Source organism: Colius striatus, chromosome 2 (assembly GCF_028858725.1).
Source record: "Colius striatus isolate bColStr4 chromosome 2, bColStr4.1.hap1, whole genome shotgun sequence".
Taxonomy (NCBI): domain Eukaryota; kingdom Metazoa; phylum Chordata; class Aves; order Coliiformes; family Coliidae; genus Colius; species Colius striatus.
In genome coordinates this window covers 77621824-77641391 of record NC_084760.1, presented here as the reverse complement: position 1 = coordinate 77641391, position 19568 = coordinate 77621824, and the positions used below count along the sequence as shown (strand labels likewise).

Here is a 19568-nt window from a genome sequence, read left to right as displayed (position 1 = left end):
TCTGTTTTTTCCTGTCTTCCAAAATGGTGCTTTATCAAATGTATTTTTGGGTTGAAAATTTTCCTCCTAGATAATGTGAATGTAGAGTGTGTTATTGGCAGCTGAGACGAGACATGACATGCAGCCAGTACCCTCCCATTTCTTTAGTAACTAAAGACAATCAAACTATTTGTAACAATTGATGTTCTAGTTTGATTTTTGTAATCAATCCATCCACCCCAAGTCTCATATGCAGAGCAGAGTCACATGCCTTTCTGTAGCTGAGAGTAAAATTCCCTGATTGATGGGCTTGCACTCTTTCTTCAATTTACAGAGACGTTCACCGAGTCTCCGCTCTGAGTCTTCACTGGAACAGAGTTTGCGGATTACAGTTGGTAATGACCGGTATTGCATTGGCACACCAGAGCGAAGGAGGCTGCCTGATAGACTGGGCTCACCAATTGATAACCTGAGTGACAGGTATGGTCCTCCGCAGGTGGGGATTCAACCATGTGAAACAGTAAGAACGTGGGAATGGCTGTGCTGGGTAAGACCAAATGTCTAATTAGCCCAGTGAATGCCCAGGGAAATCAGGATAAGAGGGCAAGCATGTAGTGATGCTTCCCTGGAATACTCCCCCAGCCTCCAGCAAGTTGTGGTGCAGGGGATTCCTGAACAAAAGTTGCTGCCTGTGTTCATAGTAGCTCTAAACAGATCTTTCTCTGATTTTTGTCAACTGCTTCTAAATCCCATGTAAACTAAAAGTGCCCAGAGTATATTGCAGGAGGGAGCCACTCTGGTTGACATTTCACAGCTTCAGCCACCTTCTTCTGTTTCTTGTCAACCTACCTAGTCCTCAATGAAAGGAAGGTCATTTATGGATAGCATAAAGCTTCAACTTCCTCATTTATTGGAAGGAATAATCTAATTTCCTAATTTTTGAGAGTGATGCAGAAGAAGGCTCAAGAGTAGCTTGAAGAAAAATGTATTATTTTGACTTGAAAAAGCCTGCAGAAGTGAACATAGTCAGACAGTCTTATACACGGTAAAATAAGTGTTAGAATTCTTAGTATCACTTGGTTGGAACTGGAGAGAAACATAGTTCATGAAGAGATGTCTTTTATGTTAAAAATACTGCTGTGAATAGTGAAGGGTAAATATTAGTAGATACTGCTTGGAAATCTTTTGGTATAATCTGGTGAAACAAGTAAAATCAGAAGACTGTGTGCAAATAAAACAATTTTGTCTTGAACTGCAGTGTTAAAGAAGGCACAATTTGTGCCCCAGAGCATATAGTTGCAGTTTCAGGTCCGGGCTAAGCATCCAGCATAAAAAAAAGAAGCAAACACTAAAACTTCCATTTTTAATGCAAATATCCCCAACTGTTAAAAAAGAAAAAGGGGCAAGTGAGCAGAGTAAGTGAATTTCCTGTCATTCTCAAGTGTGACATTAAGTTTCAGCAGGTGCAGAAAACCAAGTGAGAGTTCAGTTTTCAGCACTGTCACTTATTACGCCTTTACCTCAGGTTTCTTGGGATCAGCGTTCAATTTGTGAATCCCCTGTGAAGCCTTTAGTCATCTGAATGAAGTGAGTGCATATGCCCAGGGAAAGTGCAGTGGTTGGAAGGAGCAGGAAGTGGTACGTAGGAGAACTGACACTGCTCTGGCAAGTTAAGAACATGCGAGCTGGGGGTGTGTGTTGTCCCTTTGCTTCCTCTTCTCCAGTGAGGTTTTATATTTAACCTGTTTATTATGCATAGTTACAAGTAACATCAGGTACGATGGAGTCTTATTTTAGCATGAGTGAAAATGATGAAGAACTTTCACTTTATCTCTGTTACAGGACCCATAGATATTAAAAAAGTGGTCAGAAGAGACTCATGAGAAGGTATAAAAGTGACAGATAATCAGAATGACAATATAAAAAAGTGAGACTGTGTAGACCTCAGTGTTTAAGTGACTCCCCATATATTTGTAGTGTAGTTATGTGAGAACTCCATGTGATTACATTTACTTCCCTCTCAGTCTCTGTACTGGCTGCACTTGTCTTGAGTGGTGTCCACTTTCCAGAAACTTTAAGTGTGTGACAACCTAGGAATCTCTTACTTTTTTGTAAATCTTCTGGTTACTGCTTCTGACTTCTAAATTTCTTCACTTTTAAGCCATTTTCGTTGTTTTTAAAAGACATTTTCTTTGTGCTTAAGGATATTGTTTATCTTTTTTTTTTTCATGATGCATTTTTTTCTTCCCCTCTGAGGGGCTGCCCTGGTACTCGGACACTGACTTTATATCTTTATCACTGGGCTTTAAAGTAGGCCTTATTGTGAATCATTATTGGGTTTAATGCTGGGCATATCACATTGTTTGTCATCTGGGATGTTCTCAGTAAAAAAAAATAATAAGAAAAGGAGTGTGTTCTGAAGATGTTTCAAATTTTGAAGGAATTGGAGCAAATGATTCTGAATTTAGATATTCTCAGCTATTTTTGTTAATTACTCAGAGATTTCAAGCAATCCCTTTTGGAAGTGATTCTCTGTAATTTACAGGGCCTTGGGATAATAGAGAGGTTTATTAGCTGATAAAGGAAATAAAATACCAAGGGATGGAAATCAGGGATGTTTTTGGATTCTCCCGCAGCAGTGGATTTTCGGGATGCCCCAGGAGAATTTCTCAGGGTGTGTGTCCAAGTGCAGGTCCACCCAAAAACATCTGTCACAAATTGTCCCAAGTTTCTAGGGCAGCTGGCCCCCTGCACATGTCTAAGTAAACATACCAAATGCTGCTTGCCTGTTACTTCAAGGTCACCTAAGCAACTTCAGTCTTCTGCTTCAATAGATTAATTTCTTTTTCTGTCTTCCAGAATCTCAGGCTATCAAGGTGAAGAATATATCTTATCCCTTGCCCCATATTCCACTTTTCCCTCTGTCAGTATTTTTAAGACTACTGTTTTTCTACTACCACCTGAGCTGGCATAAACTATACAGAGCATCCTACCAAGTCCTTCATCTGAGGTTAATCCAAAAGATGAGACTGCATCACTGCAGAGACTTGTTTTGTGTTAAACTATGACCTGAAATAGCTTTTTTTTGTGGCATAATATCAAGAGTGACAGTTGGCTTGAGCCAACTGCCAACAGCTAATCTGACTTCCTATTTAAAGACTGTGTTAAGGTGGGGTGCTGTTGCTTGCTTGCAGAATAACATTATTTCTGTGTCTGTATATGTGAATAAATATATCAAAAAGTAAACTTAACTTACACTAGTTATAATACTGTGAGGCATCGTGACTATGTAGACTGTGGTCTGTTCTCCTCTGAAACTGCAAATTCCAGTACTTGATGAATTTTGTGTTGGTGGGGAAACTGGGATGGTCACAATGGTACCACCTTGTATCCTCCCTCTTTCAGGGTGCAATAACCTGTATTGGACATTGCTGGCTACATGTACCCAAAACAGTTAGGAGGGTCATCACATGTTTCAAAGAATCAGAGATTCTGTAAGGCAAGTAATCCTTGTCCTCACACCTGTATTTGATCTTTGAGTTTTAAATTGGCATCTTAGCTGCTCAGAGCGTTATTTGGAACATCTTTCTAATAGTAAATACAGTTGGTTTGCTGTTCCTTTCTTTCTAAAATGCGATTAAATATTCCTTCTACTCTGTCACTGCAGTCAGAGCATTTGAATTGTAGGTGACACCTGGCAAGCATGCATGCAAATAATTTGCACAAAAATGAGCTGAAAGTATGCTGTGAAATGCATCTGTGACTCCCACCAGGTGTGTTTGTACAGCTTGTATAGGTTTAGAAGGCTCTTGGAAAAGGTAACACTGGGGATGGACATACCTTTACCTAGGCCATGAACAGCAGCACTTATGTATGAAATTTAATTCTAGCTGCTTTTTAGATATTTTGGAGGGAGTGGATGTGTGTAGTTTACTGGAGACTGGGAATATACCGTCTAATACTGTGGATAATAATACTGTGCCATATTTGTCTTATAAGATGTGTTGGATTGCTAAAGTATCTAATAACATGAAATGCTTTGCAATGATGCAGGTTAGAGATAAAGTGAAGTTTAGTGTTGGTTTTGTCCTGAGATATGCTTGTGAAAACTGTCAAGCAAAAGACCTGGTTTGTTTACATCTGTTATTCTTTTGTGTGGTGACTTCAAAAACTAGGGCTGTAATTTATCTGCAAATATTTTTGAAGGTGCCATCTGACATGACTTGATTTGTCCCTTCTCAGATTTACAGAGGGACCTTTCTGAGTAGGAGGAGATGACTTTAGAGGATTCAGGCAATCACATATAGTTTATCTCAGGCTGATGTCTTGATCACTTGAGATCTAACATTTCTCTAGTTTGTCTGTCCCATTGATTTCACTGAAGGAGAACATTTGCTTCCCCTTCTCAGATTTTTTTAAATACTTGTGAGTAAAACAGCAGCTGGTAATTTTAAAGTGGTTTTGTTTGTTTGTGCGTGATCTAAAAAACAGGAGAGTTTTTAGGGGTGGGGAAAAAGGCCTTAGTTAAAGCAGTACTCCTAATTGAAGATGTGTCTTCCAAAAGAAGATATTTTAGGAGATGTAGCTAGTCATTCTGGTGTTGTGCCAGTTGCATGTCCACTGTGTGTAATAATGCAGGGGCTGGCACAAAGGAATTATGCTATTGCATTTACTATCTCCAGGTCATAGATTTATCAAAAACTCTGCTTCTCTTTGAGTACAGCAGTTCATGTGATTAGTGACAGTTGCCACAGAAAAGCTTGCTAGAGGGTCTAGTGCATTTGCCAGTGTGAAACTGAATTACACCTTGAATAATTCATATGAAATGTGGCCATTGCATCTTGCTGGAAAAGGTGAGGAAAGGGATTGTGGTCTGAAATATGATAGTAAGGTTTTTTTAAAAAACATGTAGTCTTTCTCCTTCACAGAAATAAATCCATCCTCTCAATTTTTCAAGGCTTTCCCTCTGCAGTATGAATTGAATTGTTTACATCACTGTGTTTGCAGGTGACTTTCTAGGATGGTGTATAGTACTGTTAAAAATAAGTCTCGCTCTCTCCCTTGCCTTTTAAGTACGTAAAGTGGTGCTTAGTGGTGATGTGACTCTGAAACTGATTTGGAAATGTTGGAGTAAGACTTAGTTTACTCTGACTCAAGTACTTGCGTTCTATGCTTCTCTTACTCAGGGATGGTATGGCTGATGGTCCAATATTCACTAGAGGCGTCGCATGTCCTCGAAGCCTGGAGAGATACCCATCGCATGAAGATCAACCTTCAAGTCCCTTTATGATGAGACACGATGAAGACTACCGCAACCGCGACGTGTTTCTCCATCGTTCAGATTACAGTCTGCACTATGGGCGTCGAGAAGAGCTGCCTCGTGGGTCCGACAGGGATGGTGACAAACTCAGGAAATCGTCCTACCCATCGAGGCCAGAAGAGAGGGGACGAGAAACGAAGCGTCCACGGTATGAAAAGGATGAGAAGATGCATGGGGTGAGTGGAGAGCATCAGAGCTTCTCATCGGGAACGCGAAACTATCGCAGACGAAGCCGCAGCCGCAGTAGGAGCCCAAGCCCGTCATACCTGAATGAAGAGTTTCGAGAGCTTGACCGTGCAAGGAGGAAAAGAGAAGAAGAAGAGCGCAGTAGAAACTTGAATCATGTTTCAGGCAGTAGTTATGTGATCCCTGGCCTGACTAACACACTACAGACTTCTGAGCCTCGGTATACTTACAGGCCTGAGGAAATCCCATCAATGCCCAAAAAATCTATTTTGAAGAAACGAGTGGAGATGGAAATAGAGTCTCCTATTCAGGTTTGATCTCTGCCTGTCTGTCTATCTGTTTCTGTTTTCCAAACCATTCACTTCCTGATACAGAATGTTAGTTTGATTTCCAAAATAAAACAATCAAATCTTTACATGTGCCTGTCTTTGAAAGGACGGATATCATTTTGCAGGCCTATACAAGTTAGGTTTGCATTAGAGATTCTAAATCGTGAGGGCATTTAATTAAGAATCATGTATAAAATCTGAGGCAGAATAAAATGTCCTTGTTGAAATTCATCTCAGGATATCTGGGCCAGCTTTTATTGAAAAACTGAATATTTTTGTATCACAGGTAGTCAGGACAGTGATCAAAGCTCTCTGCCTGTCACAGTACCTCATTTTTGTTTCTTTATAGACTTAAGTGAACTTCCTAATGCATTCTCAGTACCTCAGTCTGAAAACATCTTTGAAGTTTCTTTATTTTTTTCTTTTTGGACTGTAGCCTGGGATCAGTCCTACTTAATTTGTACCCACGCTATACCATTTGAGTCTCAAAATTAGAGCAATGGAAAGATAAGCAGTGATTCAATGACTTTCTCATGTTTTAGTGCATGACTTCTGACACTTGTGATCTGCCTGTTGTACTGATCAGCGTTGGCTTGACAGTAACACATTTATCTCAGGAGGTGCTCCAATATTGAGGATCCCATTCTGTACTTATTATTGGAAATACCATTTGACATGGCATTAATTATGCATATCTGAAGAGGTAATTGGGAATAACCTTAGTGCAGTTGTTTTTGCCTCTCTCAAAGTTGTTGAAATCGTGTTTGTCCATGATTAAAGTCAAAGAGTAGCCAAAAGGATGTTACAGCATTTTCAGTTTAAAAATGTCAGTACTTACACTTGCAAAAGATTAATGAAATTCTTTCCATTCTCTGAGATAAGAGTTCATTACTGGATGTGACATACCAAAATCATTAGGCAGCTTGTTTTCTAATCTTCTGTGTCCTCTTTTAACTGTGTATTGTCTTTTCTAACCCTTTTCTTCATCTGTGAACTCAGGGAGACGTTAACACATTCCTTTGTTCATAGTCATCTCAGAAGGTGCTGTAGTAAATAGTCATTTCTCTCTCTTTCAGCCTGAGAGCTTTTCAAGCAGTCCAGCTCACAGCAAGGATCGTCCTCTTCTCTCTAGTCATTCATCTCTGCCCCAGAGCAGCGATACAGCTCCTTTTGCCTCTGAAGTGGAGAACTTTCTCAAACTGTTTAACAAAGATTCTGTTGTGGAGTCTACAAATAAGGAGCTGCGTGACGGTTTATATGAGTGGAGCCCACTTTCTGGGGCTCCCAAAGACTCTTTCACATTTGAGGAGAAGTTTGGAAGCTTCTTAAGTCACAAGGAAAAGGTAGAAGCCAAGTCAGAGCCCACTGATCGCCATACTGACTTCCTGCTGCCTCATGAGAGAGCCAGTCAGGATGGCAGTGGTTTCTCCCGCATTTTAGGCATGATGGCTGATTCTGTTAGTGCTCAGGAGAAGAGACGGCGTAGTTTTCCTGACATTGAGGATGAAGAGAAATTTCTTTATGGTGATGAGGATGAAGACACCAAAACTGAATCTCTCCCTGTTCAGAAGTCCCTTGCGAGCTGTGGCAGTGAGATAACAAGCCAGAAAGTGAGCCCACCTCCTTCTCCAGCTCCAGCTGTTAAAGTGGATCCTTTAGAAGAGCCTAATGCCGAGTATGCAAAAATCCACGACTTACTGAAAACTATTGGGCTTGACATCGGTGTTGCTGAGATTGGCAAGCTAGCAGTTCGTACGCAGGAGCGCCTCCATGGCAAAAAGCTGGCGTCTCGTTCTCCCGACCGGCGCTCCGCGGACCCCCGCAGGCCGGAGCCCTGGGATGTGCGTCGCAGTCGCAGCGACACGCGTTCTCCCGAGTCAGGCCAGCAGCGCTCCGCCTCACCTCCAGGCTCTTTCCAGCAGTCCAAAAACGTGTCTGCTCTTCAGAAATCAGAATACCTTAAAAGCAAGCCGATGGGACAGGATATACCTCCCCGTGTCCCAGAGCAGCCTCTGTCTTCTGTGTCTCTCATTCCCTCAGTTCCACCAGCTCCTACTAGTTTGCCACCCACACCTACTTCTATTTCCCAATATCAAATTCCCACCTATTCCCAGTTCACTGCTGCTCAAATGCCCCAAAACTACCCACCTCCCACAATGGCTCCTCCAGGATATGATGCATACGGGCACTATATGGCGTATGCAGCCCCTAGCTGGACCATGTACCCTGCTGCCCAGCAGCCTAATCCTACCCTGCCAGAAGCTCAGGGTCTTCTTACTATGGCCATGTCAGCAAATCCTACACGTCCCAACCTCAGGGTGATTGAGACAGTCTCTATGGAAAAAGACGTCCCCGATTTAAAAAGAGACAGTTCTGTGCTCGTTCATGTCCCTACCACTCCTGCTCACCCCAAAGTACCCGTTCCTGTGTCTTCACACCCTCTCAAAAATACCACAGAAAAGATGTCAGATGAAAAAAATCGAGCAGCTCAAAAACAGAAGGTATGTCATGAATAACTTCTTCAGCTTACATGATTGAAGTTTTCTTGTTGATGAAACTGGGCACTTCCAGAAGAGCTCTTTTGGCTGAAGGTGTGAAGGTGTGTGGTTTTCTCCTGCTGTGACGTACTCTGATAGCTCACTTCGCATCTTGGCAGAACTTCTAGGGCTTTGTCTGCACTACACATGTCTTTGGATTGGGCGTAGTCCACCATTTTACTTGTTTTAAAATCTTTTTTCTGGGTTGGCTTGGAGTATAAAAACTTGAATATTCCAGTTGATGCCCCTATGCTGACAGAAAATCCTTGATGAGAGAATGGTATTTCGGTGATTAAAAAAGCCCCACAAAAGTAAAAAGGACTTGTGGCCATTAAGACATGGCCTAACTGTTGGTGGAACTACTTCCAGGGCTTACACGAGGCAGAATCTAGGGATCCTGACAACATGTACATTGCCGTAGTAGTAGGGGTTCTGTAGAGGAGACAAGGCCTTTAATCAGTTATTTGTTCAAAGGAAGAGTCAGTAGTAAACTTGAAAGAATGAAGCTGGGATGGAAGTTGCAAGGACTTTTCAGGTTTCATTTTCATAGAATCCCAAGGGCTGGAAGGGACTTTGAAAGATCATCTAGTCCAACCCCCCTGCCAGAGCAGGACCACCTAGAGTAGTCCTTTTTAGCATATTACCTGTTCTCTTTGAGAATCAAGGAAAACCTGTGAAAAGTGGATTTGTGAGCTTCTCGTGACAGTTTACCTTATTGAACAATAAACAAACCATCTAGGTGTTGCATTTCAGACAGTTGCTTGCTGTGATCAGATTGAAGCAGAAGCCTGAATATTAGCTAAAATTGGCCAGAGTTAAAGCGGGAGGCAAGGTGAGGGGCTAAGTTCTTTTGTCACTAGTGGACTGTGTTAGCTATAGAGATACTGCATGACTTTTGAAGAGGCATTTAGCATTGAACTTGCTCACCCCTGTAGTCAGATGAGCCCAAGCACTTTGGGAAATGGTGCAAGAAAGGAAGCAGTTGTTTTCCTTTTGACACTCTCCAAAAGGAAAAAAAATTGCCTTCACATTACTTGCAGATGCAGAGAAATAGACATATTGGTTGAGTTAAAATACTCAAGAACATTTTGAGAATAGTGACACTGACTGGCAAACTCAGGTCTTGCAAGACTAAGTAACTTCTGTTGGGAAGAGAAGAAAATCCAGTCCCCTTCCAATCTGTTTAGGTGATAGAAGAGAGAGAAAAGCTGAAGAATGAAAGAGAAGCACGGCAGAAGAAGCTTTACTATCTCAAGACTGAATTGGAAAGGCTTCGTAAACAGCAAGGTACAGAGAACACAAACACACCTCTCACGTTTGGTTTTTTCCACTGGGTTGTGTCACAAGTCCCAGTACTTGCTAGAAGAAATGATGACCAAACTAATAGTAGTCTGCAGTTTAAAAGTAAACTTTTCATACTCTAGGCAATGCAGAACTCTTGAGAAATCGGTGACATAATTACAATATTAAAACTAATTATGTCAAAATTTGGCTGTTACGGTAAAGCAAACGGGTGCTTTTTCATCTTCTTTGGCAGCTTGATAAGTTAAATTAATTGTACTTTGTGCATTTTAGTGCTTCTTTAGAAGAAAAGAGAAACAATAACTGAAGACATGCCAGCATGCCTTTCAGTTTTTCTTGACTCTTATTTTGAATAGGAAAAGTCCTCTCTAGTCAGAGCTAACTTTGTTTTTTAATTTTTAAAACCTTTGTTTGGTCCAAGTAAATCGTGGTTTCCCTCACCTTTGGAAAATGATACTGTCAGGTTAGAACGTACAATTAACTTTTGCTTGTTTGATCACTTAAGGAAATAGTGGTGATTAAATTGATTCTCTCTTGTGAGGATTATACTGCCTCTGTTGGGAGTGTATATTAAGGCTGCACCTCAGAGTCAGTTCCATTTTTACAACTTCTAGTCAAGACTTAGTGGTAATATTTTATGTTAGCATTTTACTTGTTGCTGTCATAATTATACAGATCTTAAGACAATTTTGCTGTTGTATTTCCAACTCTTCTACTTCCTTGATTGACACAGGTGAGATGTTGAGGAAAAAACGTCGTGAAAAGGATGGACACAAAGACCCCTTGTTGGTTGAGGTGAACAGATTACAAGAGAATATTATGAAGGAGATTTCAGAGCTGCATAAAGAATCCGATGCAGCTGACAAGAAGCAGTCTGAGCTTGACAAAGTAGCACAGATCCTGGGCATTAATATATTTGAAAAACCCCGGAAACCATCTGTGGAAACCAAAGATTCCTCAGAAAAGAACAGCAAGTCAGAAAGTGCAAAAGGTCTGGAGAAAACATCTTCCTCCAACAAGGTAAAGCCTTCTGGCTTGTCTGCTAATGATTTTGCCACTAAGAGAAGAGGGCACTGGGGAGACAGCTGCTCCCAGAGGTTTACTAGAGGATCATTTGATGTCATTTGTTGCCACATCTCATATGCTGGTTTTGATGGTGCATGCAGGTGAGAGTCGGTGTTTATAATTTCCCTCAGGGATTGTGCAATTTACTGCCTGCTTTTTCTGATCTTAGTTTTGCTGAGGTGTTGCTTGGATGGAACAGTTATCATGAATGTTTGTAGTTGCTCAGTCTCAGTGCCCTGTCAGGAGGACAGACTTGTTTTGTCTACAACATTTCTGGCATGGCCTGTCAAGGAGGAATGTTAGTAGCGGCAAAACTCTCAGTGAGTTTGAAGTATGTGTGTGATGATGTTACCAAATCACAAGACACGCAACTGTCACCTTAACATGATTATTATGTACATGCTACATGTCCTCTCTTTAAAAATGTCAATATGCTTGCTCTGACATTGTCTATACTGCCGAGTACTTGGATATACCAAAGCGGGCTTATCACGTTCCAGAAGATAGTTTTACTTTGGAAGTAGTGTATGATAGGAACATCTGAAAGGTTATGCATGTATTCAGAAGATTAATGATCCTGCTTTTCAGATGTTTATTCAAATACATAACAGAAATAGCTGATAGGAGATGGTAGATGCTTTTTGTGTAGACCTTACTGTCAATTTTTTCAAGAATATATTAGTAGGGTGCAGGATATCTCATACTAATAATTCAAATCTGTGTAACCTGTAAGTTTTGCCTGTGCTTCATCCTGGTCTGTTTTGGAGAACTCATTAGATGTCTTTCACTTTAAAACTTGCTTTTGTGTTTTGTTTTTGTCGTTTCTCAAAATATCACTGAAGTTTAGTATCCACTTCTTTTACAAGTAATTTACGTCAGTCACCACATTGTAAAAGTAAAGTTGGCACAGGCAACACATCTGTTAAATCTTACATTGCATTAAGTTATATTACTTTTTTTTTTCTTGAGATATGGCATATGTGAATATATTTTTCATTATTTCATGGTTTGTATTTTCCGTATCCATGAAGACTTGATCCTCTTTTCATAGCTCAGTATTTTAACGTGGAAAATTCTGAATTCTTTCAGGAACACTTTATTGTTTTCAGATATCTGTAAGCACATAGGCATTGCCTTTATTGTCTTAAGATTGTACATTATAATTGTAATTGTTAACTATTTTTAGTGAAAAGAAGGGTGGTGCAGGCCTTTTGACACTGAGATCAGTTGACTCTGCCAACAAGGCCAAAAATGTATGCCCAAGGGACTACCTTGTGGTCCCTTGCTTCAGAACCTGTGTCTGTGTGTTGTAGTTACGCAGTCAGTGCAGAGGTGAAGGAAGCCATGTTGTACTAAACAGACAGATCATCCCTTCTGGGCTCTAAGAAGCAGCAAATTATAAAGGCATTTTTGAGCCTTTAAGCACTAACAGAGGTTAAGAGTTGGCTGTCACCTATCTGCGTGAGAAAGTTAAAGTTCTGGTTGAGACAGCATTGTTACAGGATCTGTTGTGTGGGTGTATGTCTGTAAATAACATAAACAAGTGACACTTTTCCGACATCATGAACATCCTTCCATGCACTTCCTGTAGATTGTAAGTTGCATCTTCTCATTGTTTAAGAGAATATCGGCTTTGCTATGTTCTTGCAGACAAAATATATGCAAATATTCACTATGTCCCTTCCTACTTTGATGCCAAGAACTAGATTGTATTGGGATATGGATATCTGTGGGGTGTATAGTGGCCTGGGTGTCTCTTCAGTGTTTTGTTTTACAATATATGTTGTATGGGGTGCTGTTAATAGGAGAGATTCTATTCCTGCTTATCAAAAGGAATTTTAAGTAAGGCAGGTGTTATTTAACAATTTCGAATCTGCTTAAGTAAATTTGTTGAACACTGATAGTGAGCAACTTGGAAATCATGAAACCAACTTGGGTCTACTAAGTTAACATGCTGTTCTTTCCAGACTGCCATGCAGATGAGAAGTGATAACATAATGGACTTTCAACCATTGAAAATGTAACTCAAGCCTCAAAATATATCTAGTGCTGTCATAATCTATATTAGCAGGGCTCCTTCATGATCTATTTCAGGGGTTACTTGTTTTGCTACTCTGCAGTGTTAGTTCAGTATTAATTTTGGCTAGAGGCCTAAAATGTCTGTGTATGTATGGCGTCTTTCTGTACAAATAAATGGAGGTGCAAGTACCACATACTTAAATCACAAGATGCCTAGGTAATTAACAGAACACCATCTTTCTGTGATTACAAAGCAATGAGTCTTCTGGCGAATTCAAGAACTCTCAAATAATCTGATAAAGCCGATCAAGTTAAATACTTTTAGTCAACTAATTCTTACTCCATTCTTCATTCTGCTTTCATCCAAGCTACTTTTACAGTCACTTTTGAATATTTCTAGGGAGCCGCTTTAAGTCTTCTGGGCATGACTTGGCTAGGATGGTAAATTGGAACTATTCAGATCTTTATGTGAAACCCATAAAGTGTGAAGGGTGCATGCCGTAGGGAATATGTTCTTTTGGTTCCTTGATTACCTACAACACTCCAGCCATTACATCTGTGAGCCTTATTGGAAGCTCTTCACTGCAGCCACGCAGCGTCTTATCGGCAATACCAGCTCTGTGAAACACTGGAATTAGCCTGGACGCTGAAAAGCAGGTGATACATTTTATTTTTTTGGTGTGTGTGGCTTCTGCTGGAGGCAGGTTCTGAGTAGAGCATTCTATCTGTCCTGCCTTGTCTTAGAGAAGTGTTTGCTTTTGTTCAATTTAGGAGTCAAAAACTACTAATGAAAAATCCAGAGGTAGAAGCCCGAAGCCAGCAGAATCCTCTTCACAGACCTCCAAACATCCTTTCCAGTTGGCCAATATTTATGAATATTACGATGCAGGGAACCACTGGTGCAAAGACTGCAATACCATCTGCGGGACCATGTTTGACTTTTTCACACACATGCATAATAAGAAACACAGACAGGTACGTTGCAGGCTTCCTTCACTAAGTGCATTTCATGTTGCTGTAAATATTAACACTAAAACGTACAACACGGAACTACATCCTACAAGAGAACTGGAAGTAATAATGGACCCAAGGAGTTGCTTATCAAATTGTTTTTCCCTGATGTTGGACTTGACCCGTTTCTACAGCTACCGGTGTGTTCCAACCAGTGTGAATCAGGCCTGTGTTCAGTTCACTCGGGAACTAGTGCTTGATATTTGTGTTTCATGTTTACCTCTTCTTTGCTATCATTTACATTTTACACTTTCCACAGGTTAATTTCTCATTATAAATTGCAAAATGGGAGGGGAAAGAGAGGAAAACGTAGTTCCTATAAATATATTCAGGTTGATTTTAATGTTCAGTGTTCTGAAAGATGCTAAAAAGGAAAAAGACAAGTGTACTTGCCTTGCTAGTGTAAATATATGAGCCTGTATACCTCTGTCACTGTGCAAATAGACCCTGGATCCTTACAACAGACCTTGGGCTTCGAAGAGCCAGAGTGAGACCAAACAAGACTCCATAAAACGCATTGATAAGATAACTGTTCCTGCAAAAGGTATGTTTCTTTTTTTAAACTTGGATATCATCTCCCTTTGCCCTCCAGCAGATTCCAGTCTCACAGAGATAGGAATTACAAAACTTTACCTTGTTAAAGGAGCACATATAGATACTGCATTATTAGGTAAAAGACAAAAGATTTAATTTCCGGGTTGTTCTTAAGGTCATGAGGAAAGATTGTAGGAAAACATAGCATGGTTCCTTCTTTTCATTTAGAATGTAGGGTTTTAATTTTGAATATCAGGTAACCTTTTCTTTCTCCATTGTAGTTCTGAAGTGATTTTTTGCTAACATATTAGGATTCAGAGCAGGAGCTTGCTGTGTTTGGGCACATCTTGTGCAGTACTCCACTCAGTCTTGCTCCAGACTTTTCTGTTACATTTTAGTAGAGTGTCCCTGAAAAATCACCAGTGAGTACTTGGTGTGGAAGTGTAGAATCTGAGAAGGCCATATGAAAGGGGCTGCAAGTGATTTGGAAATTAATAAAATAGTTAAACCGGGAGTGTCTGAATAGGCCTGCTAGTGATCAATCTCAGTTTGTTAATCTGTTATGTACTTCTAGTAGTGCCTGCTAAAAGGAGAGTCTGCAGTGTGTTAAATAACTGCAGCTGATTCTGTAGGCACAAGGTTGCAGTCTGGCTGATCTTCAATGCAAATACTTCTTTTCTTTTTATAAACCAGATGGTTAGTATTGGAGGAGACTATACCACAAAGACAGAAAATAGATGAAGACTGGGAAGTATTAAGCTGCTTGAATAGGGATAGCCTTTAATATGATGGAGAGCACTAAAATATTTTTTTGAATCAAGCTTCTTCACTTTACATATTTGCTCCTGGTAGAGTGATGTTTCCCACACTGTAAGCCTAAGGGGAGCAGCATTAACTGTTCCAAAAGGAACATTGCTGGAGGTTTTACTGTTGTTCTTTGATATGTTTATCTGGCTGTGTTAAGAGCTTGGCTTTTATTAAGTTTTGTTTCTCTGATTGTTTTCTTCGGCCTTTCAGGCTCTGAGTTTCTGATTCCTATCACTGGATATTATTGCCAGCTCTGTCATGAATTTTTTGGAGATCAAATCTCAGCAGAGCAGCATGTGAAAAGTCATCCTCACAATGAGAAATACAAGGTTGGTAATTGGTGTACCAGCAGTGAGTCATTCCTTATGTTAGCTTCTATTTGTTCTATCTTCCTTTCCTGAAGAATGTCATTTGACTCCGTGGAGTATGTTATTGGTTATCTTCATTACATTCTACTGAACAGAACAAGCAGAGCTTCCTACTACACAGAGATTAGGCTTGCATCTGCATGAGGCTGAAATGATGTTGAAGACCCAGTGCTGATTTTCAAACTCTTCTGCAAAGCGACAGCGCTGTTGCAAGCTACCAGTCAATTCACTTTAAATTACAGAATGTGGAGTTGTTAGCATCTCGGTTTCTTGGCAGGAACAAGTTCTTTGCTCTCTTAGCGTTGAGGTGGCACTTACTGAACAAGTCATAACTGTTAGAGAGCTGTATTAATTTATTTATTTATTTTCACAGAAACAGAGGCTAAAATTGTGCTGTTTATTTCCACAGAAATACATAGATGAAAACCCACTCTATGAAGAGAGGAGAAACCTGGACCGTCAAGCAGGATTGGCTGTGGTTCTGGAAACAGAACGCAGGCGGCAGAACGAACTGAAACGGAAACTAGTTGAGAAACAGAAAGAAGAGAAGGATGAGAAGAAACCAAAAATAATAAAGAAAGAGGAAGCAAAGAGCATCGCGGAGCTCGGAGAAGGGAGTGGTGAAACTCAAGGCAAAGCAGATTCTTCCGGGAAAAAAATGGGCATCAAGCTTAAGCTGAAGATGGAAGATAAGAAGGAGGAGAAAAAAGAAGAAAAGAAAGAGGAGTCTAAAAAGGAATCACCAAGCCAGACTTCCTTTGGGAAATTCAGCTGGAAAAAGACTGAGAGAGAGGATAAAACCCTGGGAGGAGCTAATCCAAAAGAGGAGAGTACAGAAGGAAACAAAGAGGAGAACAAGTGTCAGACTGGGAAACCCCATATCAAGCCTATTGAAATCAAGCTGTCTGGGAAAACTGTTATTCCACACACTACCCCGTGGACACCAGTTTTTTCCACATCAACATCAGCAAAAATTCTACCCAATCTACCAGTCCCCACCATGATTTTCAGGAAGTCTACTTCTGCAACGGTTAGCAAACCAGCACCTTTGAACACCTTTTTATCCATAAAATCCTCTGGAGCTACCACCAAACCACTGCCTGTGGTAAAAGAAACCAGTGCTGATCTTCTGCTACCTCCAGATATCATCTCAAAGGCCTTTGGGGGAGAAGAAGTAATTTTAAAAGGGACAGAGGAGGATTTGAAAGCAGCAGAGAAAAGTGAGTCTTCTCAGACTTCCGATGTGCTACCTCCACGCCCTTCACCAGCAGTCCAGCAGGCAGCTGTCATCCCTGCAGATGAAGTAGCTCCAGGCGTATCTGAAAGTGAACAGGCAATGCTGGCAATGCCTGTGAGACCCCCTCCACCACCACCACCTTCAACTGCTTTCAGTGAACAGGCAAAAAAGGTAGAGAAACGAAACTCTTGCTTGGCCACAGCCAATGCTAAAGATCTTTATGGTATTTTCTACAGTAGTGGTGGAAAGGGTTCAGCTGACAGCAAGCTTGCAAGTTCTGCACTTCCCAATGGAGAAAACTCCAACCTAGCCAAACCTTCAGACTTATCCCCAAACCCTAGAACAAACAATAGCTCATCCTTGAAAGAGGTTTCTCAGAATGTGGCTGCTGAAGCTAGCCAAGTCCACTCAGCTGAGAGAAGCTCAGAACTGGAGAAAACTGATATTCAGGAGACTTTAATACTTCATACCGAGATGAGCTCTGAGATTGAAAATGGTATTCAGAAAGACATAGGCCAAAAATTTCAGACCTCTCTTTCAACAAGTGTTGGGACTAAATTGAAAGAAGATTCCTCACAATGTAATAATCAAGTAATGGGGAGATGGATTCTTGGTGAGAATCAGGCTGAAGGGAACAAGAAACCTGTTCAGCCTCAGCTACTGAAAATGACGGTGAAAGAATCGCCAGAAACAAAACCGGCTTCTGGTATCCAGATGCCTACAGAGACTGGACGTGTGGGTATGGCAGGTAGAGAGCAGTTAGGCAGTCAAGAATTCTGTGATCCACAGAACACAGAAGTCCAAGAAAAATTTGGACAAGAAGATGCAAAAAAATCTGTGGTTACTAATGCAAACATTGTTAGTACCTTGGAGAAAGATGCAGAGATGAAAGACTGTGAATTAAAAGGGGTAAAGCCTGAGCTTAGTTTGTACCCAAAGACTTTGTTACCTGAAACACAGAATGAAATTGAAAATTTGGGAAATTCCCATTTGATAGAGGAAAAGCTAAGTGATAACTGCACAACTCACTCAGAAACTGACAGTCCAGACTTGCTTTGTGGTTCTCAAAGCACTTTGAAAGAAAAAGCTTTAGTAGCAGTAATGCGAGAGCAGAATTCCATTGATGTCTCCTTAAAAGATGTAAAACCGAAAAGTGTAGCCTTGGAAGTATCTCAGTCAGGAGTCCTTGGCAAAGCTTCCCAAGGTTCAGAAACACAGAATAAGATTTCAGAATCAACAAGAAGTCCTAGTGAACAGGACACTACGAGAACTAGTAATGGAGAGGAACAGGTCATCACAACCTGGTCTTCTGAAAGTAGTTGTGATCCATCAGGTACTCCAAATGTAGAAATAATAAGTTCTAATGAAGTTAGTGCTTCAGAATTGACAAGAGTATGGCCAGACACATGTGTGGCCAACACAAAAACTAGAAATAGAAATAGCATATTGGAAACTCAAGAAAAAGTTCAACCTAAAAAAGTTCAACCTTCAGGACAGGCAGAATTAGATAACCAAACTCAAAGGCAGGAAGTTGCATGGTTAGTCAATGCCTGCTCTGCAAACATTGTTGAACTCAGATCCAGTGTAGAATTAGTGGTAGAAGTTGAAAAAAAATCGTTGGGACACACTAGATCTGATGCAACGTTAGATAAAGTTTTTATCGAGAGAGATGCAAAAGAACTAGGCACTGGAGGCTTTTCTAGGGCTCACTCTGATCTTGCACAAGAGTCAGTAGTTGCTTTATCAGCAGATTTACATAGGGAGCATTTTTCAGAAGAAGCTGTCCACTCCCCAGAAAAAAAACATGAGGATGTAACAACCTCAGCAGCCAGTGACTTTCACCTGAATACCACTCACTCAGGATTGAACTCCAAGCAGTTGGAAAGTCTCTCTGCAAATGTTTGTGTGGATAAAAAGAAAGCTGCTTTGTCATCAGAAGACGTGAAAAACAATGAAACTTCCTCACAGAAAGCAGAGAAGTTCAAAAGCAGTAATTTCAATTTGGGAGATCCCAAGGTAAAACATGAATGCTTCAGCATCCTCACAGCAGGACTTTTAAATGAGAATACAGAAGTCTCAAAACTAGAAACTATTGCATCCATTAGGCTCGAGTCCAGTAAACTTAAGAAACTGGACATTGAAAAAACAGTGGATGAAACTGAGATCCCTGTTTTTTCTCCATTGACTTCTGGTAGTCGGGAAGATAAATTTTGCACACGGATTTCTCAAACGGCTGTGCCACAGCTTATGTTGCAGTCCTCAAATAGTGACACTACAGAAGTGGTCATGCCAGTTCTGGAAATGCAGGGCATTTCTCCCACATCTGAGATCCTTCTGCAAGTGGAGGAGAGCAAAGCTGGCACAGTTGAAATGCCGTCGCTGAGTTGTGACAGAGGCAGCACAAAAAGTCAGGCTTCCGGATGCATGGAAGCTATTCTTCCTGGGCTCGAAGAAACATGTGGAAAGGAGGGTGGCTCAGGAGGGAAGACAGTCTACAGCGTGCAGAGCACGACGACTGAGCAAACAGAAACTGCTGACAGTAGTTTGGAAGCTACAACGAATTCAGGAATCACTGAAAGCTTAGAAGAAAGCCCAGTGGGTTGAAGTGAACCCAGCCAGTCCCAATATTTGAGGAGCCAGAGCTGGGATTATGTATATGTTTTTTGCTAGTTTTCTTGTTGTTGTTCCAGTTGAGGGATTTGGGTGTATTTTGCATCCTGTGGTAGGATTTGGCTAAAGTGAAAGTTACATCATTGGAAACCAGACACATGCTTTATTCTGTACATAATTAATGTGTAAAATGTTTTTCATGTGATTTTTTTTGCCAATTTCTTTTCTACACTCTGCTATTAAAATGGAATCTCTTGTTTATAA

The 19568-nt window shown here is 40.7% G+C and overlaps 1 protein-coding gene across 2 annotated transcripts in view; it reads left to right on the top strand.

The window, feature by feature from the left end:
- Positions 1 to 19568, top strand: part of ZNF318 (zinc finger protein 318) — a 25743-nt gene extending 6175 nt beyond the window's left edge. The window contains exons 2-10 of one of the 2 annotated variants that reach the window (XM_061991196.1): positions 314 to 459; positions 5166 to 5796; positions 6891 to 8315; positions 9539 to 9638; positions 10387 to 10673; positions 13509 to 13712; positions 14193 to 14292; positions 15300 to 15418; positions 15867 to 19568. In XM_061991196.1, coding sequence (XP_061847180.1) covers positions 314 to 459; positions 5166 to 5796; positions 6891 to 8315; positions 9539 to 9638; positions 10387 to 10673; positions 13509 to 13712; positions 14193 to 14292; positions 15300 to 15418; positions 15867 to 19298 — 6444 coding nt within the window. In that variant the 3' untranslated portion in view covers positions 19299 to 19568. The remainder of the gene's footprint in view (positions 1 to 313; positions 460 to 5165; positions 5797 to 6890; positions 8316 to 9538; positions 9639 to 10386; positions 10674 to 13508; positions 13713 to 14192; positions 14293 to 15299; positions 15419 to 15866) is intronic. The other variant, XM_061991197.1, reaches the window with a different exon arrangement.